Source organism: Uloborus diversus, chromosome 2, assembly GCF_026930045.1.
Source record: "Uloborus diversus isolate 005 chromosome 2, Udiv.v.3.1, whole genome shotgun sequence".
Taxonomy (NCBI): domain Eukaryota; kingdom Metazoa; phylum Arthropoda; class Arachnida; order Araneae; family Uloboridae; genus Uloborus; species Uloborus diversus.
This window is the reverse complement of record NC_072732.1, coordinates 28,265,421-28,279,918: the sequence shown is the minus strand read 5'-3', so window position 1 is coordinate 28,279,918 and position 14,498 is coordinate 28,265,421. Positions and strand designations below refer to the sequence as shown.

The following is a 14,498-nucleotide window of genomic DNA, read 5'->3' as shown; positions in this document are numbered from 1 at the left end:
AAAATAGCTGATTGTTTGCACAATTAACAAAATTACTACTTTGGTATTAAAGTGGCCTCAATTTTTAAATATTACAAGTTTTTTCTTTTTTTTTCTGTGAACAAGACATTTTTTTTTAAATTATTTTTATTTATGAGTAAAATAATTGGAACTTAGCTGGGCCATTGTTTATGTTTACTTCTAGTAGGCAACACTTTCATGTAAGAATGAAATAAAAAACAAAGCAAAATGTTTCGAAATTGAAAAATATTTGCGTTCAAAAGTTACGTTTTCTAAAGAATGACCCATATGCAATTTATTTCAAAATTTCAAAGGATGGCACCAAACAATACGATTTAAACTAATGGTTTCGTCTGGTTTAGAAATAATTATGTTTACTATAATAAGGTATACAATGAAACAGCAAGGCGCCGAAGACCCTTGATCTTTTATAAGTCAATGTTGGTGTACGGGAAAATAAATCATTTATATTGACCTATCTGAGCACCTTTTTTATTAATCTGCAGTATTTGTTTTGGTCATACACCAGCAATTTTAATTATTAACAAATACTATAGCATTTTTAAAAAAATACTTTTTCTCTTTTCCCTTTCCAGATTTTCAAAAATTAGAAAGAGAAGCTAGAATCTGTCGGAAGTTGAATCATCCTAATATAGGTAAGTTTTTATTGGTTGTCTTCCTCGCAGTTTTAAAGTTATAATGACTAACTGCTTTGCACCAGCAGCAAATTTTCAGGTTTATTTTTCACTAGCGGTACCCGCATGACTTTGCCCGTAGTAGAAAATTAAAAGCTCATTTGATTCACTTGTATATTTACAAATAATGGGTGACGAATTTCTCGCCAATATGCTATGGTAATTTACTCGTTCATGCTATAGTAATTTTCTCGTCCATGTTATGATAATTTATTTGTCTATGTTAAGGTAATTCGCTCGGTTAAGTGGGCTTAAAATTGGATAGAAAAAGAACAAAATCGAATTTTCGAAAAATCGCTTCGAGTTACTCACCCCATATGCTACGAACTAGTTCTGTGCCAATTTTATCAAAATCAGCCGAACGGTCTAGACGCTATCCGCGGCACAGAGATCCAGAGACACAGAATTTTAGCTATATTATTAGAAAAGATAAAGATGAATCATGAAGCTTTCTTTTCCAAGTGTATTCCCTCCCCCCTTCTATTTAGTGAATTAAGAAGCATTTCTTGAAGCAACAAGATGTTCCGTCAACAACTAAACGAGCATACCAATATCTACTTTCTAGTATCTGATCAATAGTCTCAAAAATAGCTAAAATCGCAAATTGTTTCAAACATAATTTTTCAATATTTTAAGCCCATTTCTAGGAATAAAATATGCCTCCCTCATCTAAAGAATTAGACGCGTAAGAAAGTAAATAATTAAACGATCAAATAAAAAAGCAGCACCTTTTAAACAAAGCAGTTATACACTTCTTTCCATTAAAAAAATATTTCCAACCGCTTTCAAAAAGAAAAAAAGCAATTAAAATTAATAACCTTATTAAACTACATACATCATATCAAAAAAAAAATTGTTTTTCCACTGTTGCCAAAAAATAAATAACATGTCAACTTAAAAAAAAAATTTCCATTGTCAAAAAAAAAAAAAAAAAAAAGGAAAGAAAAGAAAAAAAAAAATTGTCTGCGCATATCTTAATGTAGGACTTCGAGTTCATCTGCCGAAAACTGAATACATAAATTAAAACTTTAAGGTGAAAATAAAAACAAGTCATATTAACAACTAGCTGCGTCGCCCGGCTCTGCACGGTCCACCTCGAAAAAAAATTACACTGGTGTGCAAAAATTAAGGACGAGACGGTTTTTTCAATATAACTTTGTACAAAAGCTTTCCAAATCAACACATTTAATACCGTAAGATCCCCAATACGTAAGGGCATGTGTAATGTAAGCAACACTTACTAAAAGAGAAATCAGAGGGATAAAAAGAAGCTTTATTGAAAAAGTAGCATGGAGCGCAATGCGACTGAAGGCCGAAACATCCCTGTGATGGGTGTCCAGCAAGAAACATCCGGTCTTTAATAGGGGATATGATCTCCCCCGACTGCTAGGCAGGTTTCACAGCGTCTGCCCATGCTGAGAATGAGGGTGTCAATGAGTTGTTGAGGCATTGCTGCCCATTCGTCTTGCAGCGCCAATCGAAGCTCCCGAATCGTTACTGGTGATAAGGTACGAGCTGCCAAGCGTCTGCCTAGAAAATCCCATACAGGCTCGATGGGATTGAGATCCGGAGATCGTGCCGGCAAGTCCATACGTTCAATATCCTCACTCTCTGAGAGCTGTTCGGCAGCTACTGTGCGATGAGATGGTGCATTGTCGTCCATGAAAAGGAACTGCGGACCCATAGCGCCTCTAAAAAGACGCACATATGGAAGAAGAATCTCATTACAATAACGGGTCCCGTTGACTGAACCTGCGTCGAAGATGTGAAGGTCTGCACGACTACCAAGCATGATGCCTCCCCAAACGAGAACACCGCGACCTCCATACCTGTCCCTTTCAATGATGTTCGAGGGATGATTGTGGCTTCCCCGCTCTCTCCAGATGAGTATGCGATGAGAATCGCTACTCAGACTGAATCTGCTCTCATCTGTAAAGAGTACTCGTCCCCATTCATTGTCTCTCCAATTCCGGTGTTCCCGGCACCACAGAGAACGCCTTCTCCGATGGGCAGGCGTTAGAGGTACACACCGTATAGGGCGTCGTGCAAACAGACTACCATCGTGCAGTCTTCTGGTCACGGTAAAACGCGATATCGGTCGTCCAGTCGCCTGTGTCGTGTGTCTAGCGATTTCTCCCGCTGTCTGCCGCCTGTTTCTTCTGGCCTGTAAGACAATGTACCGGTCATCTGCGGGTGTGGTTCCTCGTGGACGACCACTACTGAACCCCCGGATAGCTAGCTGTTCCTGTAGTTTGAAATTGTCTCCAAAGTCGTGAAACGATGCTGTGAGCAATTCCGAACTCTGCAGCCACACTTGTCACACTGCGGCCTTCCTCCAACTTCCCAATGATTCGACCTCGGGTAAAAGCATCCAGATGTCGTCTAACAGATTGATTATTCGCCATTTCTCGCTGAGGCAGCAACTCGGTGTGATTTTAACTGCTATACGGCGTGCAATCTCTTTGCCAGAAATACTGATCTTACATGCTTTATACTACTCAGGCACTCCCCCATTACGTCTGCCTGCATATCTGCGCATGTGCTACCGTACATCACCTTACTTAATCTCCTGATTGGTCTTTCTGTCCGCTCTGCCTCTTCGTTCAGCTGATATGCTAATTTTTCGACTTCGTCCTTAATTTTTGCACACCAATGTATGTCAAGTGACGCGTGTTCAACACTCAGACTTGAACAAAAAAAAAAATCAGTAAAATTTTGCAGCAGAATGCGGAAAAATAACCAAAAGAGGAAAAAAAAAACATTTTAAATCCCCCGATTACAGGATAAGCCTTTAAAACAAAACCTAGAATTTTATTTGCTCATATTCGAGACAAAAAATGGCAACATATCTTTCGTCTCAATGACACGAATTTTAAAAGAAGGAATTTAATTTTTGTTCAATACACTGTTAAAAAAGTATGATAACATCTGTAATAAGTTTTTACTTTGTTTTTATGAAACGTTTACGAAAAATTGTCTGTCTTGAGCTCAAAAGTTTAGTTTCCCCGTATAACACTAACTTTTTAATTTTAAATACATACTTGATTTTTTTTCATCTGTGTTCTAAAAGTAAAAAGGTGAATATTATTTTATTTCCAATGCATTGTAAGAAAATAACATTAGGATTAAATATTAGGGTGGGCCGGAAAACAACTTTTTTTTAAATTTTGATGATGGGTAGTGCGGAAAAGGTGCCATTGGTAGAGCAGAGTGCACATAAAAATTTGAATTTTTTCTGACAATTCCTTGATCTGCCACAACTGGGTTGAAGTTTCGAAAAAATGCTGTTTTTTACTTCCTTTTACAAAAAAGGAAGTATTGTATTCGCGAAAAAATTTTCACTCAAAAATCGCCCTTAATTTCCATTTTGCTCACCCCCAAATGAATGTTGAGTTTTTTTTTCGATTCGACCACATGCGGAAAAGTGCCTAAGAATGTATAGACACGCGAAATATCCATTTTGACCATCACCGAGGTAATTACAACGACTTTTCTCGTGACGTCTGTATGTATGTGCGTATGTGTGTACGTATATCTCGCATAACTCAAAAATGGTATGTCCTAGAAAGTTGAAATTTGGTACATAGACTCGTAGTGGGGTCTAGTTGTGCACCTCCTCTTTTGGTTGCTTTCGGATGTTCCTAAGGGGGTCTTTTGCACCTTTTTGGGGGGAAATCATTGTTAATATCAATGCAAACTTAAGTGGTGTTACAATTTGGCGGACACTTGGCGATATATCGCCAGTCTTTTGGTCGCCAAGTTTTGTCGCCAACTTGGCGGAAAATTTGGCGATTTTTTTTTATCTGGTTTTAATTTGGCCATCGTTTTTAATATTTAGAGATTAAACTATTGAATCACATTAAAATTGCCAATAATGGGAAAATGACATTAAAATGGAGTAAAAGGAAGTCATGTGAGGCACACATCAGCTCGTTTTTTTCAGGTTTTTAGCCAAAATTAGTAAAAATAGTATGTTTTTATTTACGATGATGAGTCGCGCGGAAAAGGTGCCATTGGTGGCACTAAACTCCCATAAAAAATTTGGAGTGTGTGGTATAGCCCTTTCCTTTGCTACAAATGAGTAGAAGTTTTGTCAATTTTTAGAGTTTTTAACGTTTTCAATAAAAATTCTAAAATAGTAAAAATTTTGTTTTCGCTATATTTCTCTGCCATAATTCTATAGTTTTATCACATGTGATGCATTTTTAGATGCGTGGTGTGTCATAAATTAACTACCTTTTGCGTATAAAATTTTAAATTAGAAATCTTCTCTTCGAAAACTTTTGCATCAAAATTAAGGTTAAACAGCACATAACTGAACAAAGAACTGAAGATGGTGTGGATGTACAAAAAATTTCTGCTTGTACTTTCAACAGAGAAACATTTTCGTCATTTATTTTACAAAAGGTTTTTTGTACAAACTTGTGCGTTTGGTTTATGCTGAATATTAAGCGCGAAAAGAACGTTTAATTCCATCGTTTTACTATTGTTTGTGGAGAATTCAAAAAAAGGTTTTTTGAAATATTTCAAAACTCATTTTTGTAGATACTGCGGTTTACCCACCCACGGCAGTACAAAATTAAGAAATCTCAAATCATGCTTATTTTGTGTAATTATCATTAAAATCAACTAGAGATAGCTATTGTTTGAATTTTTACATTTTTGATGCTGGAATTACTGTCATGTTCCCGTTAAAGAAAAAAAATGTGTAAGAATTTTTTTTCGTTGTTTGTTTTTCGTTTTTAGCAGTGTTTTCTTTTCTGAAAGGGAATTAGAGTAAATATATTTTTTCGCATTTTGCAATTGTATCGTCTCAGCAAATAAAACTAATTAGCTATGTTCTCCATTTGCTAATTGTGTTATTTCTTTTCGAGTATATTTGTTTATAAAGGATTTTTAATAGTTTTTTTCTCTAATGACGTGTAATTTTTAAACTGGAAGTAAAATTCTTCTCTTATGGTAGAAATTATTTTCAATACAAGCCACCCCCCCCCCCCCGCCCCCGAAGGTACTAAGAAATAATTCCGGCCGTGGTATCCCCACCCCGTCAAAAATCTTCTGTGAAATTGGGCACTTGTTAATCAATTCGGATCAAATTACAGAAAAAACAACGCATCAGGCACAAACTCTTTCTTAAAATTTAATGTGCAAATATATCGAAGGCTGTAATCGTCAAACAGTGACGCTGATTCTCCCCCCCCCCCCCCAAAAAAAAAATATTGAAATCACCTGCAAACAAAGCTTCAAAATAATTGTATTTTAGGTCCTGATATACAAACAAAAATTGTCTAGTCCTTACTTTGAACTATTCGAAAACCATTTCTTCTAAAATTCGAAATGTTGCAAAAAAAAAAAAAAAATCAAATTAATACTTCAATGGAAACTTTCTTGTTCAGTATGCTTTAAAAAATATAGATATACTACAACTGTATGCTTAATAGGTACCATTCTGCTCTCTCGGACGTTGACCAGTCGTTGCAAAAAATTAGAAAATGTTCATGATTGAAAAATCAAAATTTTTACGCGTCAACGTTACTTTACTTGCATTTTTCAAGACGACAGAAAATGACAATAGGGTTGTTTTCTTCAATCAAAAGTAGTACTTTTTGTCACTAAAATTGATAGAATAAGCAACAAAAAAAATAACATGGACCCAGAAAATCTTTTTCATTTTCCCAACAGTTATTTTTTAATTAATTTTTTAAAATGTCCGATTTTTCAAACAAGGCGTGGTCTTGATGACGTCACAAATGATGCTCTTTGGCACATCTTTCTACCACGTTTCCATGTTATGATAATCAAGAAGCGAATTAAAATCGTGCTCTACGCTTGCTATCAACCATATCGTTGCCAATACACGTTAGTAAAGATGTGAATTAAATATTTCGCTCTGTGAATGGCAACACTGAATGGCATTTCATCATTTGTGATGTCATCGGACAGAAGCATAAACAATAAAAGCGCACCGATTTAAGTAATTTTTTAAAAATATTAAACTTGAACAAATTATTTAAAAAATGCTCAGATCCTATGTTTTTAAGCATGCTCTTTCAGAAACAAATACTTTTTAAATTTTGAAAACGACCCCCATTCGCCAGATTAATAACTATGTGTTCGTTGTTTCTTTTCTTCTTCTCGTTCTGAAAGAATTAGTAGTGCCGGATCTTTGATTCCGGGGCAAAAAAAAAAAAAAAAAAAAAAAAAAACTTTAAACTGCCGCCCTAGCTTATCATTTTTCAAGTTCTTATACCAAATTTCAGCTACAAAAAAAAGTTATGGAGTAAGTTTGCCGCCTCCAGAAGTTGCCGCTCGGGGCAAGGGCCCCTTTTGCTCCCCCTTCATCCGGCACAGTGTATTAGTCTCCAAGGTATTTCTTGAGTCACGCGGGATTTGTCGGACTCGGCAGTATACACTGGTGTGCAAAAATTAAGGGCGAAGTCGAAAAATTAGCATATCAGCTGAACGAAGAGGCAGAGCGGACAGAAAGACCAATCAGGAGATTAAGTAAGGTGATGTACGGTAGCACTTGCGCAGATATGCAGGCAGACGTAATGGGGGAGTGTCTGAGTAGTATAAAGCATGTTGTCGGTGTAAGATCAGTATTTCTGGCAAAGAGATTGCACGCCGTATAGCAGTTAAAATCACACCGAGTTGCTGCCTCAGCGAGAAATGGCGAATAATCAATCTGTTAGACGACATCTGGGTGCTTTTAACCGAGGTCGAATCATTGGGAAGTTGGAGGAAGGCCGCAGTGTGACAAGTGTGGCTGCAGAGTTCGGAATTGCTCACAGCATCGTTTCACGACTTTGGAGACACTTTCAAACTACAGGAACAGCTATCCGGGGGTTCAGTAGTGGTCGTCCACGAGGAACGAACCACACCCGCAGATAACCGGTATATTGTCTTACAGGCCAGAAGAAACAGGCGGCAGACAGCAGAAGAAATCGCTAGACACACGACACAGGCGACTGGACGACCGATATCGCGTTGTACCGTGGCCAGAAGACTGCACGGTGGTGGTCTGTTTGCACGACGCCCTATACGGTGTGTACCTCTAACGCCTGCCCATCGGAGAAGGCGTTCTCTGTGGTGCCGGGAACACCGGAATTGGAGAGACAATGAACGGAGACGAGTACTCTTTACAGATGAGAGCAGATTCAGTCTGAGTAACGATTCTCATCGCATATTCATCTGGAGAGAGCGGGGAAGCCGCAATCATCCCTCGAACATCATTGAAAGTGACAGGTATGGAGGTCGCGGTGTTCTCGTTTGGGGAGGCATCATGCTTGGTAATCGTACAGACCTTGACATCTTCCACGCAGGTTCAGTCAACGAGACCCGTTATTGTAAAGAGATTCTTCTTCCATATGTGCGTCTTTTTAGAGGCGCTATGGGTCCGCAGTTCCTTTTCATGGACGACAATGCACCATCTCATCGCACAGTAGCTGCCGAACAGCTCTTAGAGAGTGAGGATATTGAACGTATGGATTGGCCGGCACGATCTACGGATCTCAATCCCATCGAGCATGTATGGGATTTTCTAGGCAGACGCTTGGCAGCTCGTACCTTACCACATGTAACGATTCGGGAGCTTCGATTGGCGCTGCAAGACGAATGGGCAGCAATGCCTCAACAACTCATTGACACCCTCATTCTCAGCATGGGCAGACGCTGTGAAACCTGCCTAGCAGTCGGGGGAGATCATATCCCCTACTAAAGACCGGATGTTTCTTGCTGGACACCCATCACAGGGATGTTTCGGTCTTCAGTCGCATTGCGCTCCATGCTACTTTTTCAATAAAGCTTTTTTTTATCCCTCTGATTTATCTTTTAGTAAGTGTTGCTTACATTACACATGTCCTTACGTATTGGGGATCTTACGGTACTAAATGTGTTGATTTGGAAAGCTTTTGTACAAAGTTATATTGAAAAAACCGTCTCGTCCTTAATTTTTGCACACCAGTGTATATAAATATATATATTTGACATTTGACACCCTCAGAGACCACCCGCACCTACCAATTGCTCGGTTTATCGGTTTTAAATGCTCAGATGAATCTGAGCAAGTGGGTCTCTAAGGAACTTTATTTAAATACATAAAAAAATACATTATTATCTGTTACAATTTTGATTTGCTCTTGACAAAAAGTTTGGTAATTTAACATCAATATCTTACTAATATTATATATGCGAAAGTTTGTCTGTATGGATGGATGTATGGATGTATGGATGGATGTATGGATGTTTGTTACTCTTTCACGCAAAAACTACTGAACGGATTTTGATGAAACTTTACAATAGTATAGCTTATGCATCAGAATAACACATAGGGTAGTTTTCGTCCCGTTATGGGGTGGAAAACCCCCTTAGGGGGCAATAAAACACAATTTTTGTATAAATTCTCTAATATTGGGATGAAAAAATACTTGCACATATTTACATTATATGTCCATCGAAAGCTCTGATTTTTCTGCTGAAGATGGCACCTGTTCGAAATTTCTAAGTAGAATAAAAAACGAGTTATGAGCTTTTTAGATCCATGTTCGAAGGCTTTCCTCAACTCAATACAGTATTTAGTGTATCATCTCAACTCCCTGTCGATAGCGACAATTGTTGTATTGTTGACTTTCTTTGCTTTTCGTGATTGTTCAAGGCTTTTCTCAAGTCAAATCTTGAAGTAAGATTTTTGCACAAGATTGGCAAATAATACATGATTTGGCTGATGATTTTCCATTTAAACGGAACTTTAAAGTAATTAATGGTTTTTATTATTATTTATGCTAATTGAACACTTACTCATTATCCAAACAACCAGCAGATCGCCAAAATTTTTGCAGAAAGATTTCCGTAGCTGATGCATTTGGCAGTTTTTTCAACGTTGCTGTTTTTGAAGACGAAGACTACGTCATAATGTTTCTCAGCTTTCACCATGTAAACAAAATATCGCCAATCAAAGAATTTTCAAAAGACTTTTTTTACTGTGTTAAATAATCCAGCAACTAAATTAGGCAAATCCATAAACAGCACAAAAACTTCCATTAATTTTCCTTTTTGCACAATTTCAAACAATCACCAAATTTTATTACTTATTTTGGTAACATTTCGGATGAAACTGTTTAGCGCCATTTTATGGTGACCAAAAATATCTCAGCATCTGGCGACGATATCTCTGTAACGAAAATTAATATCATATCGTTTTACAAAGTAAGGAAAGAATGGGGGAGCATCATCGAAGGTACCTCGAAACGACTTTCGCAAATTCGGTAAAATCGCACCAAGAGCCACAATGATTGAAATTTCCCGAAATAACTAAAGCAAGTATAAGGGGATTACGAGCGCAGCTACTTTTTTTTAATCACTTCGTACTTCATTAGCCATACAGAGAAGGTTTTAGACTCCATGTTAAAAAAAAAAGTATCAACAGATTAATCTTTTTAAACATGAGAAGATTAATTTCATGTTTTTTAAATTTGTATATGCTTAAATATAGTGCTTTCGTTTCTAAATCAATACTACTTTGTTTTTATACTTATTGCTATTTTAGTTTTATGGGTAAGGAAGAAACTCTATTTTTAATCACGTCAAAAAGATGTGTTTTAAATTCTTTTACTTAAAACAGAAAACAAAAGCAAGTAACGATTTTTTCTAATAATTATTACTGACCCAGGCAACGCCGGGTATTTTTGCTAGTATGTAATAAAGTAGACAAAATCAATGCACAAAAGCTTTACAATGATACAATAAAACATAAACGACACTAGAGAGTTGTTGCTTTACAAAAGATAAAGTGCTAAAGTGCGGAAAAAAAAACTAAATGTAAACGATATTAATTATTGAAAATAGAAAAAAGTTCACGTTTCAAGGCGTGTATTAGTCAACGCCTTGAAACGTGAAACCTTCAATAACCAAGAGACTGAAAAACGAGTTAAGTCTGATGCGGGTATGATGTTGTGAAATGCGATTAATATGTTTTTATTGAGTGAACGACTATGATGACATCTGATATGCAAATGCGATGTTAGTGGACAGAAGAAAATGTAATGTTCCGGAGAACCTAATTCTCCGCAAAATCAATTAGCAGAATCAGAAAGGTTAAATCTGTGAATATATTGTGGGAATGGTCTATGGCCAGTATATAAATATGTATAGGGGAATGTGGGGCGAAGTGATATGGTGAAATATTTACTCCGCTTTTAGTGCCGCTCACCTACTAATTTTTTAAATATGTGGTAACATATGTATTCTATTCCAGTAAAGAAAAAATAACCTCTTAAAATAAAAACATATTGTAACGGATCCGGAACGACTTCCAACTTTCTTGAAAGGACGACACAGTTCTTGATAAAAACACAGGAGATTTATTTACACTATGTACAGAAGAAATCGTTAACAACTGCTAAATTAATCATCAGCAATTAAACAAATATCACTCAACACCGTAAACTCAACGGTTACACACGTATTTACTTCCAAATACGAAAACAACACAGCGAAATGCCTCGCAATAAACAGAGCTAATCCACTCACAGCACAAATTCTCAATCGAAACTAAACTTTTTATCACGCGGGACGCTTTTATAAACATCGAAAGAAATCTCTCAAATATTCCACAAGATTCCAAACGCTTCTGGAAAATAGTAGACCGTTATCAAATTTTATCAATAAACAAAAAAAGAAATAGGGGGGTCGTATACTTTAGCCGAATGTATAGGGGTTGTATATTCATTACGGGAAACTATTTACAGGTTACGTTACTACAATAATTACTATTTACAGAAATTGTAACAATATGATAATACAAGCTACTTTCAAAAATTGATATTCAAATTGTCATATTTTGTTGTAACTCAATTTTTTTTTTTTTTTTTTTTTTGATATTATCAAATGATAAAATCTTTGTTGTTAACATTTTAAATAGTAATTGAGACCTTCTAATTTTCGGTGCAGTATTTATTTAGTTAATATTTAGCGTTTTTGTGTTTTTAATATTTTTACAATCAGTCAAGTACATGCGGAGCAAAGGGAAATATCGTTTACTCATTCAATCATTGACTAAATCACTTACTCGTATTCATTTATTAACTAATTTGAATTTAATCATCCATTTTATGATTCGCTCATTGATTCATTCTTTCACGTGTTTTCTTATTCATTCACTGATTTATTCATTCATTTATTTTTCCTTACTCACTAATTAATAACTTATTTAATAAATTGGTTTCTTGTTTCATTATCTTTTTATTTATTGATTTTTCTTATTTTCCGCCAGTGGTACCGTAGTTTTGCCCGTAATAGAAAAATTAAAAGGTCTTTTGGTTCACCTGTATAATTTACAAATAATGTGTGGTGAATTTTCTCGCCAATTGGCGTGACCCATGTTACGGTTCCACGTTATGATAATTTCGTAATTTACTCGTTCATCTTATGATATTTTAGTTCTTAAAATTGGAGTATAAAAAGAACCACATCGAATTTTCGAAAAATCGCTTCGAGGTGCACACCCCCATGCTACAAACTAACTTTGTGCCAAATTTTATGAAAATCGGCCGAACGGTGTAGGCGTTATGCGTGTCAGAGAGATCCTGACAGACAGAGATCCGGACTGAGAGACTTTCAGTTTTATTATTAGTAAAGATTATTTTGTTCAAAAATCATTTTCGAAATCGAATAAAAAAATATTTCATTCGAGAAATATTTCATTTTTCACTTTGCCCCATGAAAAAAAAAGTGAAAAATTTCCACTTTTTTTGAAGACACAATTTTACTGCCAAAAATAAAAAGTAATATTTCAATAAAAGTTTTATTTTAAACACAATGGTCTTTCTTTAGGTGTACTGTAATTTTTTTCAAAACAAATTTCCAATTTTTTCATTATGAAAAATCTCAGTGATCTTAGCTGTTTCACTTTGCCCCACATTCCTCTTTATTTATGAGGTGGAGCATGTGTAACATTTGCATGAGAAATGCTTAGTGTTTCCTTCATTGATTGTTTCAGAACAAATTTCCATTTTACCACAAAGCATTTTTGAATGTTTCCCGGTAACAGTCAACTTTCGGATGTAGATGTCCTCTACTTTTGCTATTTCCTTTTCCTATCTTCTTCCCGAACTACGTTTAAACCGATAAAAGGATCGTATCTAGGTTAACTGGTACCTAAGCTGTAACCATGAAAAGAATAAAAAAAACTCCAGAATTTTCTGTGCTAAAACTCAAAATACATTTCCTTTCAAATATTTCGAATGAGAGGATTTCCATTTGAGGGGAAAAACCTTTTTTTTTCCAGATGTGTGTAGCCGCCAATTTAGTTAAGAATCTAAAAGGAATTCCAAAATTCTGAGACAGAATAAAATTTTTCTGGTAGACAGAGTAAGGGCTTATTATGTTCGATTTTTCCTGAATCGGTTTAAAATGGGCTGTAAAAATGAAAGGAGTTTGTATTTGATTCTTTAGTTGATTTTCGTTTTAAAGATTTTTATTTAAAGAATAGAATGGAAGAAAATTTTGAAACTGGAAAAGTCTTGGAATATCAAAAATATTACATAATTGCAGAAATTATAAAAATTTGAGTTATATTTGAGTGAACGTCAGCGGTTTCCTCTGTATTTATTAGGATTAAGTTTTTTTCCTTTTTCTGTTTATCCGTCAGCTCCCTCTAATAGCGAGTCCTAATTTTCAATGCCTTTTTTAATATGAATCATTTTCTAGAAATTGTCTAGTATATTTGCATTGAGTCCTTACCGTTGATACTCGTGATAAAAAAAATTGCTTTTTATTTTATTTTATTTATTTATTTTTGCAGATGTTTATTTAAATATAATATTACTTTTGAGAACGTAGGTTTCCTCAATACAAGTTAAGCAGTTTATTTTAAATATCCGTCAGTAACACACACCCGGGTTACTTTGTTCTTTTTATTTTTCGCGTTCTGGTTAATTGATTTTTAAGTAGTTTTGTTTGGAGCTTAAGCAAATAAAATATATTAGAGGAATTATTTCAATGTATACTAGAGGTATGCGCACGGCTTTGCCCTTAGTAGAAAATTAAAAGGTCATTTGGTTCGCCCGTATGATTATAAATAATGGATAATGAATGTCTCGCCAAAATGCTATGTTCATTTGCTCGCCCATTTGATGGTAATTTGCTCGTCCACGTTATGATAATTTACTCGTCCGTGTTATGATAATTTGCGCGGTAAAATTCTCTTGGAATTGAATAGGAAAAAAACAAAATCGATTTTTTTGAAAAATCGCTTCGAGATGCTCACCCCATGCTACGAACTAATTTTGTGCCGACTTTCATGAAAACCGGCCGAACGGTCTAGGCGCTATGCACGTAACACAAGATGGCCGCCGTTCCGAAGTTGTCCAATCTCTCCGTACACCTTAGCTGTTAAAACGAGAGATCCAGAGCAATGCCAAATATTATCGGTTTTAGATTTTGTATCATCTTCACAGGGACAACAATAGACTTTTAGTAGCGAAGCGTGTTTACGTGCAGAAAAGTATACATTTAACCTGTGCTTGAAGGGCAAGACCTGAAAGACGAATGTTCCATCCGAAGGGTTGAAAAAAAAATTTTATTTTTCGGTTTTCACTTTTTTTGAGCAATTACGATTACTTATTGTTCTCATTTGACCGTCCTTGATGTTGTGGTTCCTTTTTCAGCTTGGACCAGGGACCTCTGCAGCGCCGCCGCCCGTTGGCCTCTGCGGTCGCAGCTGCTCTGGTCCTGACCACTGTCTCCCGGAATCCGGTGGCGTGCATGTCCTTCACACACGCGCGCTCATAAACACTCACACTCACA

General features: G+C 36.0%; 1 protein-coding gene across 1 annotated transcript in view; it reads left to right on the top strand.

Moving 5' to 3' along the window:
- The window catches only part of LOC129217792 (calcium/calmodulin-dependent protein kinase type II alpha chain), a 384,326-nt gene that overhangs the window by 177,756 nt on the left and 192,072 nt on the right, over positions 1-14,498 (top strand). Inside the window, exon 3 of the mRNA XM_054852134.1 lies at positions 597-656. Coding sequence (XP_054708109.1) covers positions 597-656 — 60 coding nt within the window. The remainder of the gene's footprint in view (positions 1-596; positions 657-14,498) is intronic.